We start from the raw sequence: 24,162 nt of genomic DNA, 5'->3' as shown, positions 1-24,162 counted from the left end.
AGCATTCAGGGTACTGTGAATTTTTACTAAACAAGCTATTTAACAAATCCATAAATCAAACTATTTCTATCATAGGTGGCTGTGTTAGTCTGTTCTCACACTGCTAATGATGATATACCTGAGACTGGGCAATTTACAATGGAAAGAGGTTTAATTGACTCACAGTTCTGCAGGGCTGGGGAGGCCTCAGGAAACTTACAATCATGGCAGAAGGGGAAGTAAACATATCCTTCTTTATGTAGTGGCAGCAAGGAGAAGTGCTGAGCAAATGCGGGGACATCCTCTTATAAAACCATCAGATCTCATGAGAACCCACTCACTGTCACAAGAACAGCATGAGGGTAACTGCCCCCAGGATTAAATTACCTTCCACCGGGTCCCTCCCATGACATGTGGGGATTATGGGAACTACAATTCAAGATGAGATTTGGGTGGGAGCACAGCCAAACCATACCAGTGGCATAATGTTTTCCAATAAAACTTGAGGTTTACAAATGTTGTCAAAATATGGAAGCAGTTAAATGAAAGTAAATCGTGAACTATAGAACAAGTTATAAAAAAAATCACTATATATGAAATATTTAAGACAAAATCATAAATGCTAATAAAGCAAGGTTACTCTGTGCTATAATTTAATATTCAAAGAAAGTTGCCTTATTATTTGCATGCCAGATCATCGTTCACTTGGAAAATCCAAAGGAATCAACTGAAAAATGCTAATATTAATAGAATAGATTTGCAAGGTGGCAAGGTAGTTTAAAATCAATAAAATTTGTTATGGAGAAACATCACACTTTTTAAAATGTGATAAAATTCCATTTATACTAACAAGAAAAAAATACATTTTCTAAGAATAATTTGAAAGAAAATTGTGTGACCATCATGAGAAGTTGTAAAAAGCTGTAAAATTTTATTGATTCTGATATATGAATAAAGGCTGGGTACGGTGGCTCACACCTGTAATCTCAGCTGTTTGGGAGGCTGAGGTGTGAGAATTGCTTGAGCCTAGGAGTTTGAGACCAGCCTGGGCAACATGGTGAGACCCCATCTCTACAAAAAATACAAAAATTAGCTGGTCACGGTGGTGTGCATCTGTGGTCCCAGCTGCATGGGTGGCTGAGGCAGGAGAATCACTTGAGCCCAGGAGGTGGAGGTTGTAGCCAGCCAGAACCATATCACTGCACTCCAACCTGGGCAGCAGAGCAAGACCCTGTCTCAAAACAAAACAAAATAGAAACAAAAAAAACTGGTGTATGAATAAGAATACCAATTTATGAATTTATGCAGAAGGAATTGCCCTTTCCAGTTATTATAATACTTATGTATACTTTTCATCATATTCTATTCCATGTATCAAAGTGTCTGTAAAACAATGGGTAGTCATGAAGACATGTCCCTAACGTCCACCCAAGCATGTCTCTGTAGTGACCAGGATATACCAATTTCCAAAATGTAGTTTCTTACAGACCAATATCTCTGATGAACATAGATGCAAAAATCCTTACCAAAATACCAGCAAATCAAATCCAACTGCAGATCAAAAAGACAATTCAATTTAATCAAGTGGGTTTCATCCCAGGGATGCAAGGATGGTTCAACATACATAATTCAATAAATGTGATTCAGTATATATACAAAATTAAAAACAAAAACCATGTGATCATCTCAACAGATGGAGAAAAAGCATTTGATAAAAATCCAGCATCTCTTTATAATAATAACCCTCAGCAAACAAGGCATAAAAGGAACATACCTCAAAATATAAAAGCCATATGTGATAAACCTACAGCCTACGTACTAAGTGGGAAAAAGTTTAAAACCTTCCCCTTAAGAACTGGAGCAGGACAAAGATGCCCACTTTCAACACTTTATTCAGCATAGTACTGGAAGTCCTTGCCAGAGCCATCAGAAAGAAGAACTAAAGAGCATCCAAATTGAAAAAGTGAAAGTCAAACTAACTCTGCTGATGATATGATTTTATACCTAAAAGACACTAAAGACTCCTCCAAAAGAATCCTAGATTTGATCAATGAATTTAGTAAAGTCTCAGATTACAAAAATCAGTATACACAAATCAATAGCACTGCTTTACACCACCACCAACAATCGAGCTGAAAATCAAATAAATAATCTCTTTTATAATAGTAACAACAACAACAAAAAACTTCCTAGGAATATACTTAACCAAGGAGGTGAACCATCTCTACAAGGAGAACTACAAAACACTGATAAAAGAAACCATAGATGACACAAACAAATGGAAAAACATCTGATGCTTATTAATTGGAAGAATCAATATAAGGAAAATGACCATATTGCTCAATGTAATGTACAGATTCAATGCCATTCCTATCAAAATAACAATGTCATTTTTCACAGAATAAAAAAAAACCTTAAAATTCATACAGAGCCAAATAAGAGCCCAAAGAGCCAAAGCAAAAAGAACAAATATAGAGGCATCACATTACTCAACTTCAAATTATACTACAAAGCTATAGTAACCAAAACAGCATGGTACTGATATAAAAGTAGACATATAGACCAATGTAGCAGAATAGAGAACCGAGGAATAAAGCTAAATACTTACAACCAACTGATGTTCAACAAAGCAGACAAAAACATACACACTGGGGAAAGGACACCCTATTCAATAACTGGTGCTGGGAAAATTGGATAGCCACATGTAGAAGAATGAAACTGGATCCCTGTCTCTCACCATATAAAAAAATTAACTCAAAATGGATTAAAGACTTAAATCTAAGATCTAAAACCCTGAAAATTCTACAATTAAACCTGGGAAAAACTCTCCTGGGCATTGACCTAGGCAAAGAATTTGTGACTAAGACTCTAAAAGCAAATGCAACAAAAATGAAAATTAATAAATTAAAAATTAAAATTCATTTTTAAAATTAGTAAATGTAATTTAAATTTTAATTTAAAAATCAATATATTTTAATAAATTGATTTTTAAAGCTTCTGTATAGCCATAATAATAATAATAATAATAATCAACAGTAAACAACCTACAGAATAGGAGAAAATATTTGCAAACTATGGACCTGACAAAGGACTAATAGCCAGAATGCACAAGGAACTCAAACAAATCAGCAAGGAAAACAAACAAATAAATAATCTCATTAAAAAGTAGGCAATCAACTTAAACAGACATTTCTCAAGGAAGATATATAAATGGCTAAGAAACATATGAAAAATGCTCAAAATCACTAATTATCAAGGAAATACAGATTAAAACCACAGTGAGATACCAGTTTACTCCAGCCAGAATGGCCATTATTAAAAAGTCAAAACAGAAAATATGTTGGCACAGATATGGTGAAAAGGAACACTTATATACTGCTAGTGGAAATGTAAAGTAGTAAAACCTCTATGGGAAACAGTATGGAGATTTCTCAAAAAGCTAAAAGTGGATCTACCATTCATTCTAGCAATCCCACTACTGGGTATCTATACAAAGGAAAAGAAGCCATTACATAAAGAAGATAAACGTGTGTGTTTATCATAGCACAATTCACAATTGCAAAGATACAGAATCAACCTAAGTTCCCATCAATTGATGAGTGGCTAAAGAAAATGTGGCGCATATGTATATATATGTATATGTATATATACATACACACACGTGCATATGTATGTATATACATATGTGTGTGTATGTGTGTGTGTATATATATGTGTATATATATATGTGTGTGTGTATATATATATATATATATATACACACCATGGAATACTATTCAGCCATAAAATGAATGAAATAATGCCTTTTGCAGCAACTTAGATGGACCTGGAGACCATTATCCTAAGTGAAGTAACTCAGGAATGGAAAACCAAATACTGCATGTTCTGACTTATAAGCGGGAGCTAAGCTGTGGGTATGCCAAAGCATACAGTGTGGTATAATGGACATTGGAGACTCAGAAGTGGGGAGAGCGGGAGGGGAGTGAGGGATAAAAAAACCTACCTAGTAGTTTTTTATAATCGTGTATGATATACACCTTTTAAGGGATGCATACACTAAAACCCTAGACTTTATCACTATACAATTCATCCATGGAACATAAACCACTTGTACCCCTAAAGCTATTGAAAAAAATTTTTTATGAAATTCACTTAAGAAAATTACAGATAGGCAATAAACATAAGTAAATATGCACAATCTCACTAATAATGGACAAATACAAATTAAAATGAAAATATTTCTGATCCATAATATTGGCAAACATTAATTGATACTTTCCTCTAATTAAGGACGTAGGTACATAGGAAGTTTCATACAATGATGATGGAAGTATAACTTAGTGAATCCTTTATGGAGCACAGTTTTTACATTTGTATCAAAATATACTATTCACCTCATTAATTTTTAGGAATCATTAAAGAAAAAATAAAAATCCTTTAAAAATGCAGTTTCTCTGCTTTGAATATTTCTGGATGTAACTTGAAATTTTCCTTCCCTGTCTTCTGCTTTTAAAAAAAAATTTTTATTACATTTTTTTCTTTTGAAATAATGATAGAGTCACATGCAATTTTAAGAAGTAATGTACAGAGATCCTCTATATCCTTTCCTGCTTTAAAGGATATCCTCTATATCCTTTTCCCCAATGGTAACATCTTGAGATACTATAGTACAGTATCTCAAACAGGATATTGACATTGATATGGTTACAATACAGAACATTACTACCACCACAATAATCCTTTTGTTGCTCTTTTAGAGCCACAGTCACTTCCAGCCAACCCATAGCTTTAACCTATTGCAACCACTAATGTATTCTCTATTTCTATAATTTTGTCATTTCACGAGTGTTATATAAATGGAGCCATGCAGAATGTGACATTTCGAGCCTGGCTTTTTTCACATGGCATAATTCTCTAGAGATTTTTCCAGATGGTTGTTTGTACCAATAATTCATTTCTTTTTATTGCTGAGTAGTATTTCATAGTATAAATGTACCACAGTTTAACCGTTTGCCTGTTGAAGGACATCTGGGTTGTTTCCAGGTTTTGGCTTTTATGAATAAAGCTGCTATACACATTTGTGTATAGGTTTTAATGTAAACATAAGTCCTTAATTCACTGGGCTAAATGCCCAGGAATGTAATTGTGGGATTGCACAGTAGTTGCATATTTTTGTTTAAGAACCTGCCAAAATGTTTTTCAGAGTGGCTGAACTACTTTACATTTCCATCAGAAACGTATGAGTGATCCAGTTTCTCTGCCTCCTTGACAGCACTTGGTGTTGTCACTATTTTTCATTTTAGCTATTCTGATAGGTGTGTTGTGATGACACATTTTGGTTTTAATTTGCATGTCCCCAGTGACTAATGATGTTAAACATCTTTTCATAGGTTTATTTGCCATCTATATTTTTTCTTCAGTGAACTGTCTCTTCATGTCTTTTGTTCATTGTCTAATTGTTGTTTTTGTTTTTCTACTTTTAAGTTATGAGAGTTCTTTATATAGTCTACATACTAGTCCTATGTCAGATATGTAGGTTGAAAATATTGTCTTCCATTCTGTGGGTTGACTTTTTAGTTCTTCTATGAGAGGCTTTTATAGTGCAAAAATTTTTAAGTTTGAAGTCCAGTTATCAATTTTATTTCTATGAATTCTGCTTTTGGTGTCAAGTCTAAGAATTCTTTGGCTAATACTGGTTCCTGAAGATTTTCTCCTATGTTTGTTTCTAAAAGTTTTATGGTTTTATATTTTATACTTAAATCCATGATATTTTGACTTAATTTTTGTATAAGGTTTGAGACTTAGGTCAAGGTTAATTATTGTACTTATGGATATCTGACTGTTGCAAAACCATTTCTTGAAAAGACTATCTTTCCTCTATTAAATTGTTTTTGCACTTTGGTTAAAAATCAGCCAGGCATAGATGACGGGTTGATGGATGCAGCAAACCACCATGGTGCATGTATACCTGTGTAACAAACCTGCACATTCTGCACATGTATCCCGGAACTTAAAGTATAATTTTTTTTAAAAAGTAAAAAACAAAATCAGCCAGGCACATTAGTGTAGCTCTATTTCTGGATTGCTCTTCTGTTCTGTTGATCTATCAATACTGCATAGTCTTGATTATTATAGCTGTATAATAAGTCTTGAAAGCAAGTAGACTAATTCCTTCTACTGTATTCTTCTTTATAATTGTCTTAGCTAATTTTAATTTCTTTGCCTTCCCATATAAATTTTAGAATAATATTGTCTACATTTAAAAAAATCTTCTTGGGATTTTCCTAGGAGTTGTATTATATCTGCATATTAATTATGGAAGAATTAACATTTTTACACGTTGAACTTTCCAATCCACAAACATGATATATTAATTTAGATATTTGATTTCCTTTTCAGCATTGTATAGTATATAAGTTTTGTACATGCTTGCTTTATTATTTTTGAGCAATTGTAAATAATTATAAACATATTTTTAATTTCGTTGTCCACATGTTCACTGCTAGTACATAGAAACAATTGATTTGTGTTTGTTTCCCTTGTATCTTGCAACCTTGCTTAACTTACCTGTTCTAGGAGTGTTTTGTTTTTTGCTTTTGGTAGAGTACTTGAAATTTCTTATAAGGAGAATCACATCACTTATAAATAGGTATAGTTTTATTTCTTCCTTTCTAATCCGAATATGTTTTATTTCATTTTCTTCCCTTACTGTTCTGGTTAGAACTTCCACTACTATTTTAAAAAAGAACTGCTTTAGTTCCAATCATAAGGGAAAAGCATTTGGACTTTCATTATTAAGGAAAATATTATTTGTGGCTCACACCTGAAGTCCCAGCACTTTGGGAAGCTGAGGCAGGCAGATTGCCTGAGTCCAGGAGTTTGAGACCAGGCTGAGCAATGTGGTAAAACCCCATCTCTACAAAAAGTACAAAAATTAGTCAAGCATGGTGGTGCACGCTGGTAGTCCCAGCTACATGGGCAGTGAAGGTAAGAGGGTCACTTGAGCCTGGGAGGTCAAGGTTGCAGTGAGCCGTGATTGTGCCACTGCACTCCAGCATGGGTGACAGAGTGAGACCCTGCCTAAAAATAATAATAATGATAATAATATTTGTATGATCTTGAGGCTTCTCTTCATTGAGTTGAGTAAATTCTCTTCTGTTACTACTTTTCTGAGAGTTTTTATCATAAATTCGTGACAATTTTGTTTGCGGAAATTTTTCTTCATCAATTGACATGACCTTGTGCATTTTCTTCTTTAGCCTGTTAATATTGTTAATGTGATTACATTGATTGATTTCCAAATATTGAACCAACCTTGCCTCCCTACAATAAACCTGACTTAATCATGATGTATAATTCTTTTTACATATTGCTGAATACCATTTGCTAACATTTTGTTAAGATTTTTTGTGTCTGTATTTCTAAGATGTTCTGCAGTTTTTTGTTTATTTATACTCTGCATCTCACTTAGGTATCAGGGTAACACTAGCTTGATAAAATGAATTTGGACATGTTCCTTTCTTTGTTATTTTTTGGAAGAAATTATGTAGAAGTGGTGCTGATTTTTTTTGGTAGATATTTGGCAAATGTTTGGTAGAATTCTCCACTGAAATCATCTGGACCTGGATATTTTTTGGACATTTCAAAATTATGAATTCAATTTTTTTGACCATAGCACTATTCAAATTATTTTTAATACTGTATGAATTATCATAGTTTATAATTTTTGATGAATTGGTCTGTTTCATTTGAGTTGTCAGATATGTAAGTAGAGCTGTGCATAGTATATAGTATCTTTTCCATGTCCGTGGAGTCTGCTTACCTGATATTGGTAATTTGTGCCTTCTCTCTTTTTCTCTGTATTAGTCTTCCTAAATCATTTTTTTATCTTTTCAAAATCTTTATTCTATTAATTTTCTCTTTTGTTTTTCTGTTTTTAATTTTATTGATTTCTGCTCTTATATTTACTATTTCCTTCCCTCTGTTTAATTTGGGTTTATTTTGCTCTTCGTTTTCAAGGTTCTTCAGGTGGGAACTTAGATTATCAATTTGAGATTTCTTTTCTAATGCACGCATTTAGCACTATAAATTTCCCCTTCAACTTGCTTCATCTGATATAACATACATTCCTTCTTTCCTTTCATTAATGTTTGCACAATGTATCTTTTTCTATAATTTTACTTTGAACTTGCCTATGCTATGTTTAAGTGAGTTTCTAAGTGAGCATGTAGGTGGATCATGTTTTTAATCCCTATCACTTAAATGGTATAGTTAGACTACTTATATTTGATGTATTTATTGATATGGTAGGGCTTAAGTCTGCCAGTTTATTTTTTGTTTTCTGTTTATTCTCTCTGATTTTTGTTTCTCTGTTTATTTTTTTCTGTCTTCCTGTGAGTAAATTGAATGTTTTTTAGAATTTTATGATTGAATGAAAATAAAAGTAATGTGACATAAAACATGCACAAAATGCTATAGGCATTCAAAAATGTTTCCCATTAGTTGTGGGGGTGGCAGGATTTCCACCTGGTTTGAATGATAGGATTTGGACAGTTAGAAATGAAGAAGACTTGCAGAGAATGAAAACTATAAGCCTGTGATGGGGACTGGAGGTAGCTTGCATGGGTGGGAAGGTAGGAAAAATCTATGGATATAGTGGAATTCAAGGCAAGACAAGTAAGAGTAAGGACTCTATTCTAAATTGTACTGGGACTTGAATTTCAGGCTGAAGACATGGCCTTTGGTTAACTGGCAATAGTGAGCTATTGAAGATCTTGGGGCAGAAAAGTGGCATGATAAAAGCAGTGTTATAGGAATATTAATTTGGCACCTGTGGCTGAAAGTCACTGAGTGTGAAGCAAAGTAGAAAAGGCAACGTATGTGTGGAGGTTAGAGACAATCAAGCCCTAAAATAAAAAGGCTTTTAAATTAGTGTACCAGTAATGGAAATGGATAACAACTGATATAATCTGTATTTCCAAACTACTACAGGCTAATTTCTTATTGAATGTGAGGTAGAGAAGTGAAGAAAGAAAAATATCAAAGCCAACTACAGCCTGAATATTACCCATAAGTTACCACTCTTTATAGGACCCAAAGGGAAACACATTTGACAATAAACACCAAACTACACTCAGAATCTTTTCTCCTTCCTAGCTGCTAAAATCAAGGGTCATTAGGGCCGACATATGCCGATTCTCTCTTTCCTTAGGACAGGCTAACATTCAACAAGTATGCAACAATACAGTTGTAAAAGTTGTTAAAATCCTGAAATACTTATGTTCTGGTTGGTAAATTGCTATTGTTTAAGTGCCTTGAGTGCCTCTTTGCTGATCTGACCCCCTTTGCTGGCCCACTGGCCTATCCCACAATCCAGCATCTATGAAGGTAACATCTGGCAGATAAGTTGGTATGCAGAACCTTGCTTTGCTGCTACAGTGGATGTCTGATCTAAGTGATCAACAATCATGCCATTCTAAATTGTAATTTTTTTAATGTTATCCCTGCCATGGATGGAGTTTTCTCCCAGAAGGCTCTCAAATTCTTCATGCAAATCAACTTTTGTTGGACCTACACAAGTCTGAATCCCAGGGATGGATCTACTCTAGGTTCAAGTTGAAACCCTGTTGCACTGAAGTTCACACACTTTCATATTTAAATAATTATCCATTAAATTATTATCCATTTAAATAATTATCCAAGTAATTTTTAAAACTGTTAATACCCAGTGAAAATGAAGAGTACAATAAGTCATGTACTTTCAGTCCTGATAATGTGAATATAAAATAGTTTAAGAGACTTGTGAGTTTAATAGTTTAATATTCCTTTGCCTAAGAAAATTTTTTAAAAATGGATCAAATATTTAAGGGAACGAAATGTTTAGAGAAAAGCTGTTCAAGTTTGTAAAAAAGTTAGAATCAACCTAAGTGTCAAACAGTAAAAGAATAGTTAAACCAAACTTGTTTAGTAATTTTTTTCTTTCTTACATGATTCTGAGTTATTAGCTATTTTAGAAAAGAAAAATGAGGTTAAAAATAATTCTAAAAAATCTCCACAGGGCCTCTCCTAAAAGTACTTGCCAATGAAATTTTAATTATAAAAATCAGGATGATGTCACCTTTCTCATCCAGATGGTAAACACTTTAAGACAATAAAGAATACAGAGTTTTCAACAACAAAGGATTCATTTAAATGTTCTCTACACAGCTGGTTGTATTGATGTGTGAATATATGTGTGTATTTTTGAGTGTGTATGTGTGCATACACATATATTGATCCCCAACATATAAAAATTACTTTGCTGATGCAATCTCTTTTGTACACAGTCCTTTGAGGGTTTTGTTTTTTGATAGACTTGTCCTGATCCATCACTAATCTCCTGGCAAGTCTGAGCATGTGCTTACATTTGCAATATGGCATCCTGTAGCTAGGGAGCCATTTCCTGCCATGGCACCACACCAGGGTTCAAATTCACAACTTTGTCCAAATAGTCTGTACTCCAGCCAAATGAGCTAACCAGTCACAGGGAGAATGACAGGCTGTTAATGCATTTTACACAGGTACAGATGTATAGAATTCAGGGCAATTGAAAGTCTCCTCGTCTAATTCATTGAGGAAAATAGAAAGGATCTTGGCTGCCTCATAAAAAGAAAGTCCCTATATGCACACCTGGGTCCTTGTCTTATTTTGAAAACATTGGTTCTACATGGAGAAAACACGTTCTCTTCTAGAGTAGTGTATTCCTATGTTCAAAATCTTAGCACGACTCTTTGTAGGAACAGATTCCTTATTCAGATGAAATCCATAAAGTCAAAAAGAGAATGCAGGCCCCGAATTTGCTTGGTTTCTTACCTATTTATAGCAGAAAGTAGAGCCTTGGTGTTGTACACTCCAGGGGATGCCATTATTATTCACATAAACAGGCACCCTTGAAGTTGTGGAGTGCACAGCCTAAATGCAGCTCATGCAACTGCCCTAAAACTCCTTAAAGTGATTTGTTAACTTTTAAAGATGAATTGTGCAAGGAAATAAGGGCTCCTAATATTTATCACGATTTTTACAAGTTAATCTAAGACATGTATGAGGAGAAATTTTGTAAAATGTAAGTCACTGTCTAATATATGTTATTAATACTAAAATAGTCACCTAAGGAATTGATATTTAATGGGTAAGATATATTAGAGATGGTGGAGATTTTTTTGTGTTTTACAAATTCCAAACTGATTGGTGTTTTTATTTACTTCAGTCAAAGAATTGCATGGTCAGCTGAAGAAAAATCTAATGTTAGTACAACGTGATAACCTCGAGAATTCACACTTCCAGTAATAGTAGCTGATAACCGCCAAGATGTTTCTGAAAAGAGAAAGTGCTTATTTTAACAACAACAAAAAGAGCAATTAAGAAATAATATTTGGTACATTTCCAGGAAGGAAACATCTCATATTAAAAATGGAAAACAATTCATAGACCTTTACGAAGACTTGTGAAACTTGTTCAAACCAAAGATTTATTTCATTTTTTTCAACTTTTGCTTGGTTTGGGATGAGGAATTTTTCCCCCTTGGGAATCAAGGAAGTTGATTACACCTCTCCCACTAGAATTGTGCAATGCCTTTAAATAGTTCTCCTAAAGTCTGTTTTTCATTATCATTATGAATTTCACAATATATTTCCAAATGTACTTTTGGGTATTTTAATTCAAAACTCTGTTCTCCAGTGTTTTAAATTCTTGATTATTTAAAAGATTTTGGAGAGTAATACTATAAGATTAGGTCCTTTTCATGCAGTATTATTTTAAAAAATAATTTATAAAATCTGTAGCCAGAATCTGACCATTCATATGGAGGATTTCTTTAAGTTGGTTTTTAGTATTATTCTATTTATGGAATCATCTTATGTTAGCCTTGGAAAGATCACAGACATCTTTACTTGTAACTTCTGTATATTATAGTGAAAGAAAAAAACAGTCACTTGCCAGTGACCCCATAGCTTGTTAGTGGAAGAGCCAAGATTGCAACTCAGTTGTTTTGATTCCAAGTCTACTGTCCTTTCACTTGATTCTGTTGTTAGTCTTCCTGACTTTACTACTCTCCTTGCACACCAAACCCACCCTCCACTCTCCAGCAAGGCGTGTTTTCTTTTGCCCTCCTTTGATTGAGTGACTGCCAGCTCAGGCAATTGGCTGGACAATGGCCGGGTCAGGTAATTGGAAGACTCTTTGAACATACAGGAGCATAATTCCCACTGAAGGAATGAGAAACCTGTGTGTTACAAAGAGTGTGATGTGTGCCAGTGCAGAGGAATGGGTAGTGTACTCTGTGGGTTCTGCGAGAAGGCAACAAAATCTGTCTGAAGAAGTTAGAGAACCTTTAAAGAATGAGTTAGAGTCTTGAAGGATGCTGGAGATTCACTCGCAGGCGGGAAGGCAGAAATGCAGAAGTGGAAGATAGGAAAGGGAAAGAAAGGAAGGTAATATTTACCAAGCGCCAGAGCATCTATCTGGCACAACAAATCTATAAAAGAAGTATAATTATCTATTTTATGGTTGAGAAAATGAAGGGTTGGAGACATTATTCTAACATTTCCCAAATGCCAACAACATGCCAGGCATTGTTGCTTTACTCACGTGATTTCAATTAATCCTAACAACAACAACAAAAATGTATGAGGAAAGTACTACTCCTATTACACATGAAGAAACCAAGTCACAGAGAAATGAAGCAAATTGCTCAAACTCCCCAAAAATGTGGTGGGAGTCAGGGGAAGGGGACAGTACAAAACTAGGCACTAGTTGATCTTGAAGCAGGTTCTAACCAGCTTATGATATGCTGGTTCATTGCAGCTGCAGAGGTAGGAAGGTTACAGACAAATCAAAGATATCTTTATATTCCAGGCTAAAGAGAGAGGGGCTTATCTGGTTGGTACAGCCTTTGGGTGGAAAATGATTTGACTGAATTTATAGTTTTGAAAAATCTTCAGGTCGCAACATCTCAAATGGATTGAAGGGTAGAGGTAAGGCCGAGGGACTAGTAAGGAAGATGTTGTAAAAACCAGAAGAGAGATGATGAGGTCACATCTAAGATAAAAGTAACGCAGAAGATTTTTAGGGAATAAGAACCAAAGAACATGTTTTATTTAGATATTGAAGGAGATAGAGGAGGAATGAGAAATCAAAGTGGTCTCCAAGGTCAGAGAGCCAATAACCATGAAATGAAATCTATGATTTGAAGCCGGGCATGGTGGTATGTGCCTGTTGTCCTAGCTATTTGGGAGGCTGAGGTGGGAGGTTTGAGAGTTTGAACACAGCCTGGTTAAAGAGCAAGGTGGGCTCTACAAACAAACAAACAAAATATATGATTTGAGACTATACTCTCTTTTATATATAACTGCATTTACTTTTTTTTTTTTTTTTTGAGATGGAGTCTTCCTCTGTCACCCAGGCTGGAGTGCAGTGGTGCTATCATGGCTCACTGCAACCTCCGTCTCCCAGGTTCAAGTGATTCTCCTGTCTCTGCCTCCCAAATAGCTGGATTACAGGTGTGCACCACCATACCCGGCTAATTTTTGTATTTTTAGTAGAGACAGGGTTTCACCATGTTGGCCAGGCTAGTCTCGAACTTCTGACCTCAGGTGATCAGCCCGCCTTGTCCTCCCAAAGTGCTGGGATTACAGATGTTAGTCACCGTGCTGGGCCTAACTTCGTTTACTTTTGGTTTTGCCCACATAATACCTATTCATTGTAACAAAACTAGAAAATGTAGATCAGCAAAAATAAACCTGAAAGCCTGATAATTCTCCCATGAATACAAACCTTGTAAAACCATAAAGATCATTTTCTTCAAGTATCATATATTAAATATATATCTATAAGCAAAATAGAATCTTTTGCTTTCTTAGACTTTCTTTAATATTTGTTTTCATTTCCACAGTTATTTTAGTTAGCAATTTACTATATGTTCCACAATTTCCTAATCTCAAACTATTAATTCAGTACCCTTTTTTCTCATTCTTGAAATCTTTTTTTGATTTCTTTCTCAGTCAATGAAGTATGGCCTTTTTGTTTTTTGTTTTGTTTTTTTTTTTTTTTTTTTTGAGACAGGTTCTTGTTCTATCATCCAGGCCCTAGGCTGGATTGCAGTGGTGCAATCATAGCTCGTTGAAGCGCCTTAACCTCCCAAGCAGCTGAGGCTACAGTCAAGTACCACCATGCTCTGCTAATTTTTTAAATTTTTTTTTTTTTTTTTGAAGACAGCATCTCGCTCTGTCACCCAGGCTGGAGTGCAGTGACATGATCTTGGCTCACTGCAACCTCTGCCTCCCGAGTTCAAGCAATTCTCCTGCCTCAGCCTCCCAAGTAGCTGGGATTACAGACACCTGCCACCATGTCCAGCTAACTTTTGTATTTTTAATAGAGATGGGGTTTTGCCATGTTGGCCAGGGCAGTCTTGAACTCCTGACCTCAGGTGATCCGCCCACCTTGACCTCCCAAAGTGCTGGGATTACAGGCGTGAGCCACCCACACCTGGCCTAATTTTAAAAATATTTTTAAGAGACGGGTGTAGCTATGTTGCCCAGGCTGGTATTGAAACTCTTGGGCTCAGGTAATCCTCCTGCCTCAGTCTCCCGAAGTGCTGGAATTATAGCCATGAACCACCGTGCCTGGACATAAAATAAAATGGCTTTGTTTTCTAAGCCATGCACATCCTCGAATGTCTTTCTCTTCCCACCTACTTAACAATAGCTTGCCCACATAATAAAATTTGGGGTTCATAATTTTTTTTTCACAAAGCTATTTATCTTATTCCGTTTTTTCCTGGCATTTGTTTTTGCAAAGAAAAAATGAAATATCAGTTTGATTTTCCCCTTTATGAGTATCTTAATTTCCTTTCCTATAAGGCTGCAATATTTTTCTTTCATCCTGGATGTGACTTTTGTTAATTTTTCCTGGAACTTAATGAGTACTTTTGCACTGAAGCTCCAGGTTAGGAATATATCTTTGCATTAATATCACAACCATTACTTCTCATATCTTTGCATTAATATATCTTTGCATTAATATCACAACCATTACTTCTACTCAATTCCCTTGTTCTGAAGTTATATGGCTTCTTTTTACTGGCCCAATCACAATTCTAATTTTGCATTTACATTTTAAACTTTCTTTTCTATCTCTCTATCTCAATCATTTTCTTCTACAGCTGCTGACTCCTGTTTAAAGGAAACCATGTTGTCTTTCATCTCTTTGAGGATCCCGATCAGATATTTACTGATATTTTATAGAAAGAAATATTACAATATTGATATCCAGTAATATAAATAATTCAGTAATTCAGTATCGCTAATACAATGCTTCAAAGTAATGTCTCCTTTATGCTAAATTATTTATCATGTCTTATATCATTATTACTATTTTTAAGTGTTTCCTTCATTCATAATCACAAATCTCTCCAGATCTAGAATTTGCTACCATATATCATGAAAATGGTATCTTTTGTTTTTAAAGAAAGTCAAAAATTTTAGAAGCATGGCTTTTCAAATAATAACATATTATGAATCCCACCTTTCAATATGATTTTTTTAGTATATTATAATGTTTTAGTTTTAGTTTATTATAATGTTTTAGTATATTATATTTTTATTTTATATTTTAGTTTTAGTTTATTATATGATTTAGGTTTAGTATATTATATTTTAGTTTTAGTATATTATAATGATTTAGCTTTAGCGTCCAAGAGGCCTGGGTTTGAGTCACAGCACGTGTAGTGGTAAAGAACATGGACTCTGGTTCTGAATTGTCTGGATTCAAATCCTAGCTCTGCCACTTAACTCACTGTGTAACTATGACAAGTTATTTAAACTCTTAGTGCCTTTGTCTTCCCATCTACAAATGGGATTAATAATATTAGTTACTTCATAAGGTATTAGGAAGTTAACAAGATAATATTTATAATGTAGAACAGTCCCTAGGACATAGTGAATTGTATATAAATATTTGCTTTAAAATTCTATCTTTGTCACCCACTAACTGAGTAACTTTAGTCGTCATTGAATCTCTTTAAGCCTCCATTTTCTGATGTTTAAATGGATATAATAATACTAATGAAATTAATGCAAATATTGATAGCATAATCTTGTAATGCTGCTTATTAATACTGTGAGGATTAAATGAGATAATTTATGTAAAATGTCCCCACATAGGCCAGGCACGGTGGCTCACGCCTGTAATCCCAGCACTTTGGGAGGCCGAGGCGGGCGGATCATGAGGTCAGGAGATTGAGACCATCCTAGCTAACATGGTGAAACCCCGTCTCTACTAAAAATACAAAAAATTAGCCAGGCATGGTGGCGGGTACTTGTAGTCCCAGCTACTTGGGAGGCTGAGGCAGGAGAATGGCATGAACCGGGGATGCGGAGATTGCAGTGAGCCAAGACCGCGCCACTGCACTCCAGCCTGAGCGACAGAGCGAGACTCCGTCTCAAAAAAAAAAAAAAAATCCCCACGTAAATGCACATTGCTTGGTTGCAACCGTTATTTAATAATAAAATGCAACCTGGGACTATGCCACATTTAATTGGCTTAACTGAGCATTGCAAGTCTCTTGATTCCACAATTTCTCTATTATTAAATTTCTGAAATTTAAATTATTTTACAGACGCATAAGTCTAGAGGGATTAAGTTACAAATTCAAAGCTACATTGTCTATGCAGAGGAAAGATTTGAAGCAAGGTCAATTAGATTCTGCTTTTAATCTTTTTTTTTTCCATGAGCCTGGGAAAAGCAGGGTCTTTAATTCTTTTTTCTTCAAAAGGCCTAGTTCCTGTCAGTTGGATTATGTCCCTCAAGCTCTTCACTTTCTCCTCATCCTTTCTCAAGATCCTTGAACAGAAACAATGGGCTAAGTGCTTTTTGCATATCTGCAGTTATTCTCCTTTGCTAAGAGAGGAGCTGGGGCTCAGTGGTAGAGATGAGGTGCATAGGATAGGAGAGATGGGCTATAGGGGACATCATACTTATCAAAGTTTTTTTTATCTGTTGAGGATCGTTGATTCCTCCTAGTGACTTAATATAAGTTGCTATTTTGAATTTTCCCACAAATCAGCCCAGACATTTCATGCTGCGTTGTGTTGTATTTGAAACTAATTGTGGGACATAAGAGACCACTTCATACCTTGCAAATAACAAATTACATCATTCTTTAAAAAACAAAAATGTTGGTTTCTCTCTTTGCTTGAATTATATTACTATTTCTTTTTCTTTCTTTTCTTTTCTTTTTTTTTTTTTTTTTTTGAGATGGAGTTTTGCTCCTGTTGCCCAGGCTGGAGTGCAGTGGTGCTATCTCGGCTCACTGCAACCTCTGGGTCCCAGGTTCAAGTGATTCTCCTGCCTTGGCCTCCTGAGTAGCTAGGATTATAGGCACATGCCAGCACGCCCGGCCAATTTTTTGTATTTTTAGTAGACATGGGGTTTCATCATGTTGGCCAGGCTGGTCTCGAACTCCTGACCTCAGGTGATCCACCCACCTCGGCCTCCCAAAGTACAGGGATTACAGGCATGAGCCACCGTGCCCAGCCTACATCACTGTTTCTATGGAAAGCTATTGTTTGGTTTTCTCTTCCGTATTAATTTCAAATGTTTTGTTAACTACCAGCTGATGTGCCACATAACATGGACTTCTCTGGCTTGTCTGTCCCCAGCTTGCCCATCAGGGACATACAAACCTGAAGGTTCACCAGGAGGAATCAGCAGTTGCATTCCATGTCCTGATGAAAATCACACCTCTCCACCTGGAAGCACGTCCCCTGAAGACTGTGTCTGCAGAGAGGGATATAGGGCATCTGGCCAGACCTGTGAACGTGAGTCTCCCACTGTTGGAAAATAGGAAACATAAAAGCTGATTTCCTTGTGTTTGCATCTAACTCATTTAGAATGATCTTTAATGTTCTTTTCTCTAATCATATTTTTTGGGGGAGTGGGATGATTTGATTTTATAACATTCTTATCATGGAACACATCCCTATCCTGCTCCAGAGAAAGGGGAACTGAGATGCTGGGAGTAACATCACCTTGAAATCAGAAAGGCTTAGTACTTGGAAAACATTTAAAATGAATCGAAAAAAGAAAAGCCACAATTTCAACAACAAATTTGAATAAAAATGAGCTCATCTTGGCTCTGGTGATAGTCACATTTATCTTTGAAATAATATATTTTTATAAGTAAAGGGTGTCAGTATTATTCATATCAAAAATTAAAAATATTTAAATAGCATACACCATGTGCAAGAAGCTGTGGCTCTTGGGATTTGTAGCAAATATACTTTGCTAGCCTTATTTGTTCTTTGTTTTATTCTACCTTAGTCAAGAGGGAAAATATCTAATGACATATGAAGGTCAAGAACTATAAAATCTCATATCCATATAGATAGCAAAATAAATTTTTTAAAGCTTAAAAAATAATATTTAGTTTGTATTTAAAATTTAATTGGAAGTTAGTACCTAATAGGAATCGGATATAAGGGTTCTTCTTCCAAATATGTACTTGAAAATCCAAATGCGGTAAATGGAAATGCTGTAGGCAATTGACACATATGCATAAATGCCCCCTTGAAAGAAAAAAAAAAAGAAACAGGATATATCATAGACAAAAGGCTAACTTTGCTTTTCAATTTTATTTTGGTAAATGTTAGTTGTCCACTGCCCTGCCCTGAAGCCTCCTGAAAATGGTTACTTTATCCAAAACACTTGCAACAACCACTTCAATGCAGCCTGTGGGGTCCGATGTCACCCTGGATTTGACCTTGTGGGAAGCAGCATCATCTTATGTCTACCCAATGGTTTGTGGTCCGGTTCAGAGAGCTACTGCAGAGGTATGCAAACTGCTAATTTACATTGTTTATTTATTGTCTTGCTTGATTTCCTTGATTTAAACTCTAGTAAACCAGTCCTTCATTTCTTGTTGGATTTCATAGACCCCACACTACAGAAAGAGAAAAATTATAGGAAATTTGAAATCAGAATTACCAAGTTCAATTGACCACATAATTGTAAACTATGCCTTTTATATCCCTTTTATGAACAAGCAAAGAAAAAGTTTGCCTGGGAAGTAAATGGACAGGTTACCCCAAACCTCAAATGTCAAGCCTCCAAGACATGGTGTAAAGGAGAGTTTAGAATCAGAGTGGAGACCGATGCCTCCTGGAATTGTAGGACTTAAGGAATCACACAAGTATCCTGCAACAAGAGCAGTTAGCCAACTTGTAATCTCCAGCCTTTACTTTGACTAGTCGACCTGTTATAGAAAGTAGAGAATTTGTCAAAGTGAAAGTCCAAGGAGCCTGCTCAGACCAATAGAAAGTGGGCACCACCAATAAAATCTGAGGCTCCCATGTCAAATACAGAGAAGCAATAAAAGAAAAAAAGTGCCTCAATCTGCCTCCACTTGCCATCTCCAGGACCTGCTTTCCTACTTCTTACAACTGTCACACAACCAACTGCCTAGGGTTTTATAAGTAGAGTTAGAAGAGGAGGATATTTAAGAAAAAGTAAGAGGGGGGCAAGCAAAGGGACTTGAGGAACTCCATCAGAATCCCTGCCCACAAAGCTTCTCAGTACAGTATCTGCTCCCTACCTACGGTTGCCAGTTGAAACACAAGATGCCAGTTAAATTTGAATTTTTGATAAATAATATTTTAGTATATGTAGGTCCCCTGCAAGATTTGGAACCTACTTATACTAAAAAATTATTTGTTGATTTTCTGAAATTAGTAACTGGGCGTTACTAAATCAGTAACTGGGCGTGCTGGTTCGTTGGTTTGTTTGTTGCTAAATCTGGCAACCTTACTCCCACTATATCCCCTAGTCATTTTTTGGCAGAACACTTCGCTGAGGATTTGACTACTCCAAAACCCCACAAATCAGCTGGATCACTGGTTAAAGATTAGTTCTGTCTTCTGGTCTTTTCTTGGCATCCATATCCATAAGGGAGAACCACCTACTCATGACTCCAAGATCATTTGTGAATCCCAGGAGACATCTGTGTTGGTACCAATTTGTTAGGTACCAATACTGAACTCATCTATAAATGTAAATTGGCCTACATGGTATCCCCAGAAGACAAGGAAAACTGAAAATGATCAGCAGATTGAACAAAGGAGACCTGACAGAAAAGAAAGAAAAATGGAATCGCTGAGATTCAAAGGCAACTACATTGCTAAAATAAGGCCAGGATTCCAAGCAATGAAAGAAATTTGAGAGGAAAAATATGTATTAGAAGTAAAAAAAAAAAAAAGGTTACTGACACAATGAATGGACCTAGTTAGAAGTCAAATTAATAAATTAGAAAACTAACTCAAGAAATTCATTTGAAAGTCAATCAAAAAAATCTAAAGATAAAAATATGAAAGAATAGGCCGGGTGCGGTGGCTCACACTTGTAATCCCAGCACTTTGGGAGGCCGAGGCGGGCAGATCACGAGGTCAGGAGATCGAGACCACAGTGAAACCCCGTCTCTACTAAAAATACAAAAAAAATTAGCCGGGCGTGGTGGCGGGCACCTGTAGTCCCAGCTACTCGGAGAGGCTGAGGCAGGAGAATGGCGTGAACCCGGGAGGCGGAGCTTGCAGTGAGCCGAGATTGCGCCACTGCACTCCAGCCTGGGCGGCAGAGCGAGACTCCGTCTCAAAAAAAAAAAAAAAAAAAAAAATGAAAGAATAAAGTAACACGAGAATAGTCACAGGAAATAGACTCTTTTTACATGAGGAATCCAGAGAAAGAACAGAATGGAGGAGATGCACCAGTAGAAGATCTAAAGATATATCCCCAAGCTGAAATTTTGAAAATATTCACAACCCAAATCTTGGATATTCAGTTTAAAATCACTTAGTAAGTGCCACAAAAAAATATTAAAAGCAGATTTATGTCTGGAAATAATCTTAGTGAATTTTCTGAATGCCCTAGAAAAACAGAAAACTGTGTCCGTTTCATAGTTAGAAACAACACTACCTACCCAGGAGAAAGAATCAGATTAGCCTTAGGCCCCTTTGTTGGCCATTCTCAATGTTAGAAAATAAGACTATGTTGCCCGGATTCTGAGGGAAAAGAATAGACCCTAGATTTCTAAACTCAGGCAAGCTACTGTTCATGTGTGAAGGCAAAGGAAAGACATTTTCAGTCATGCAGCCTCAAATGGTAAAAAGCCACATACCATTACTGAAAAAATGAATCCTTGAAAACTTGTAAAATATATTTTTGTAAAGTCAATAGTTCTAAGTTCTGTGTAAAATCTTTACCCCTTCTTCCAAATACCTTACGGTAGAGGGTGGGAAATATTACATTTTAACTTGCCACTCAGTAGCCTTCCAAAGAGGAGTGAGAAAATAGAGAAGACTGCCCTTTCAGGATAAGGTCTGGCCCCTGCCTCTCAAGCCTCCACCCTCCATAACCAAGCCTTGTGTCTGACCCTAAAGCTGTAAGAAATAGCCATGCTCTCTCAGGAAGCTGGCCATTTGAAGCTGTTCCCACAGCTTGGTTCTGCCTTTGCTCTGGGTCCTCTCAACCCTCCACTGTTGCCAACTTCCTCCTCCTGAATGGGGTGACCTCTACACGTACATCTGTGCATCTGCAGACCTGCCCCCACCCCTCGTTATGTTTCTTATGCTATGTGTCAGGGTCAGTCAAGGAAGCACAGTCACCATGCATGTTATGGGATGAGGGATTTATTTCAGGGAATGGAGCTTACACAATTTTAGAAGGAGCTTGGAAACAGAAGAGGAGTGGGAGAATCAGAGGAGTTCTTGACAAGTCAACTTGAGAGGCTGCCCAGCTTTTGAAATGGAATCGCTAAGGAGAAACTCATGGAAGGTCTAAGAGAAGCTTTACCTCTGCATAGTTATGCCCGTGTGGCTCTGCAGCCAAGAACCTTGCAATGAACATGGGGCCACTACTGGTCATGGGATCAGCAGTGAGGACGTGGAATGGAGGCAAACAAGGGCAAGCTGGAACCCCCTGGGCGCCACTGCATTTTTCTATCACTGACTCTGACAACAATGACCACTTCCTCACTTCTGCCTTCCAAAATCAAGTGCAAGTTCCTCTTTTGATCAACCTTGACTTGCAACCACAATAAAGGGATTCTGGCAAACATATTTCCCAATGTAACTAACTTCTCGCAATACAAAGCGCCACACTTTTATTGGTAATTAACTTGTCTACCCCCTCTGCTAAACTGAATTCATTATGAGCACAGAATGTATTTCTGCCCCTCAGTCATTGATGATACCGCTGGTGAATGAATGGAAACTTGAATTTAACAAATACACATATCAATAAATGTATGCATTGACGTACATTGATAAATACAGTATATACACTGATGACCTGTTTCTGTCACTTCATATTAAAAAGCATGCATGGGTGTGATGGCACAAGCTTGTAATCCCAGCTACTTAGGAGGCTGAGGCAGCAGGGTCACTTGAACACAGGAGTTGGAGGCCACAGTGAGCCATCACCACACAACTGCATTCCAGCGTGGGTGATAGATTGAGACCTTGACTACAAAAAAGCATACTTGTTCTCTTTTATGTAATTTCAATTGCAATTCCAATATAAATAAAATAAAGCAGAGTAAGGAGAGATGCTACAATTCAACTTCACCACCAAAGCTACTGCTAACTTACCACTATACAAAGTTGTACTGAATGAAGGTACTTACCCAGGCCCTTACACTTTCACTAATGCTCAGTGTATTTAGTTACATCAGATATTGCTCTATGAAACACATACCATATTTCACTAAATCTGAAACACATTTTTTAAAACATTTTAACATCTCTAAAATGGAGATGAATCTTAAAATCAGTGGCCGCAAACCCTTTAATTGGCATTATTGTTTCTTTGTTAGTGGCACATAAAATAATGTTGTGTCTTACAATGGGGATTCAATGAAATATGGCAGTTGGGTAGGAATTCATGTATGTTTCATGGTGGGTAGTATGGAGAAAGTAGTATATTTTTACGGATTTAATTATAAGAACAGTGAATAATTTTAGTTATATTATACTTTCTCAAAAATATTTGTAAGATTGAGGCAGAAATGAAAGACCTGAATAAAATCTAAAGCCTTTTACAAATATCATGTTATGTTGTTAATGTTTTTGTGGATGTTGACTAATAATTGGTAAACTTGATTCTCACTTCTCCTATGCACTTTTCATAAAGCACTTATACTCATTTTCAGTTTTATCTGAATTCTGCATTTCTTTCTAAACAGGAAAGGATTCTTTTGTTGTTTCTCAGTCTTAACTAACTAAACCTGAGAAAAAAGGTTCAACCAATGAGAACCTTACATTTAACATCAGATTTATTTTCAGTAATAGATACTATCACAATTTGGAGATTGAAAGGAAGCATGTGCCTGGAAAAATAAAAATCTGATTAGTCTTTAAGATGGGAACCAGAGTAGCTTTTTACATTGTCTACTACAAGTAGACTGTTCTCTTAAAAGTCTAAGTTGCTGTTTTCTAAAAGGCCAAATAAATATTTAGGGATTGTGATAACATAAATGTAAGTCAAGAAATATTAATTGCAGGATTTTTCGGCATGTCGAAAAAAAAAGTTGAAAATTCTTTAAGAAGTGTGTTCCTATTAAAATGGTATTAAGTGTTTATTCTTGAGTGAAATGTTTAAGGAATAAATAGGAATTATTGCATATGCTTTGTTTTCACTGGGGAGCAATGGAAGTTTATTAATACTAACATCTGAGAAGCAATATAATTTGCATCTATATGAGGCACCGACTCTAATTTATTATCAGTAATAAATCCATTTTGTCTCAGGTTAGGAAAGCTGGAGTCATCCTGGCAGTTTGTTGAAGCCAAAACATTGTTTAATGTGGTTTTCCAAATTTTATACATCAGAATTTATCTGATTCACCTTTTAATCCCACCTCACACTTGGCATTGTGATACACATGAAGGACACACTCAATAAAAGTCAAAATGCAGAAGACAAGATGTTTCATGCACTTGATAGACACAATAAAGATTCTATTTGCATAATGGGCACATTCAGGAAAAATTAAATCACGGAAGGCAAAATGTTTCTGATCATTTTTTATTAATACTTGACTTTGGTCCAGACCATTCCAGGGATAAAAGAGGCTAGGGCTTATGATCTAATCTCTAATCTAAC

At 35.9% G+C, this 24,162-nt stretch overlaps 1 protein-coding gene across 2 annotated transcripts in view; it reads left to right on the top strand.

The window, feature by feature from the left end:
- Positions 1–24,162, top strand: part of SVEP1 (sushi, von Willebrand factor type A, EGF and pentraxin domain containing 1) — a 227,046-nt gene that overhangs the window by 55,134 nt on the left and 147,750 nt on the right. For both annotated transcript variants that reach the window (XM_058445970.1, XM_032164839.2), the window contains exons 4-5: positions 17,673–17,831; positions 18,663–18,842. In XM_058445970.1, the coding sequence (XP_058301953.1) occupies positions 17,673–17,831; positions 18,663–18,842 (339 nt within the window). The remainder of the gene's footprint in view (positions 1–17,672; positions 17,832–18,662; positions 18,843–24,162) is intronic.

Source organism: Hylobates moloch, unplaced genomic scaffold (assembly GCF_009828535.3).
Source record: "Hylobates moloch isolate HMO894 unplaced genomic scaffold, HMol_V3 SCAFFOLD_10, whole genome shotgun sequence".
Classification (NCBI taxonomy): Eukaryota; Metazoa; Chordata; class Mammalia; order Primates; family Hylobatidae; genus Hylobates; species Hylobates moloch.
This window is presented reverse-complemented; position numbering and strand designations above follow the sequence as displayed.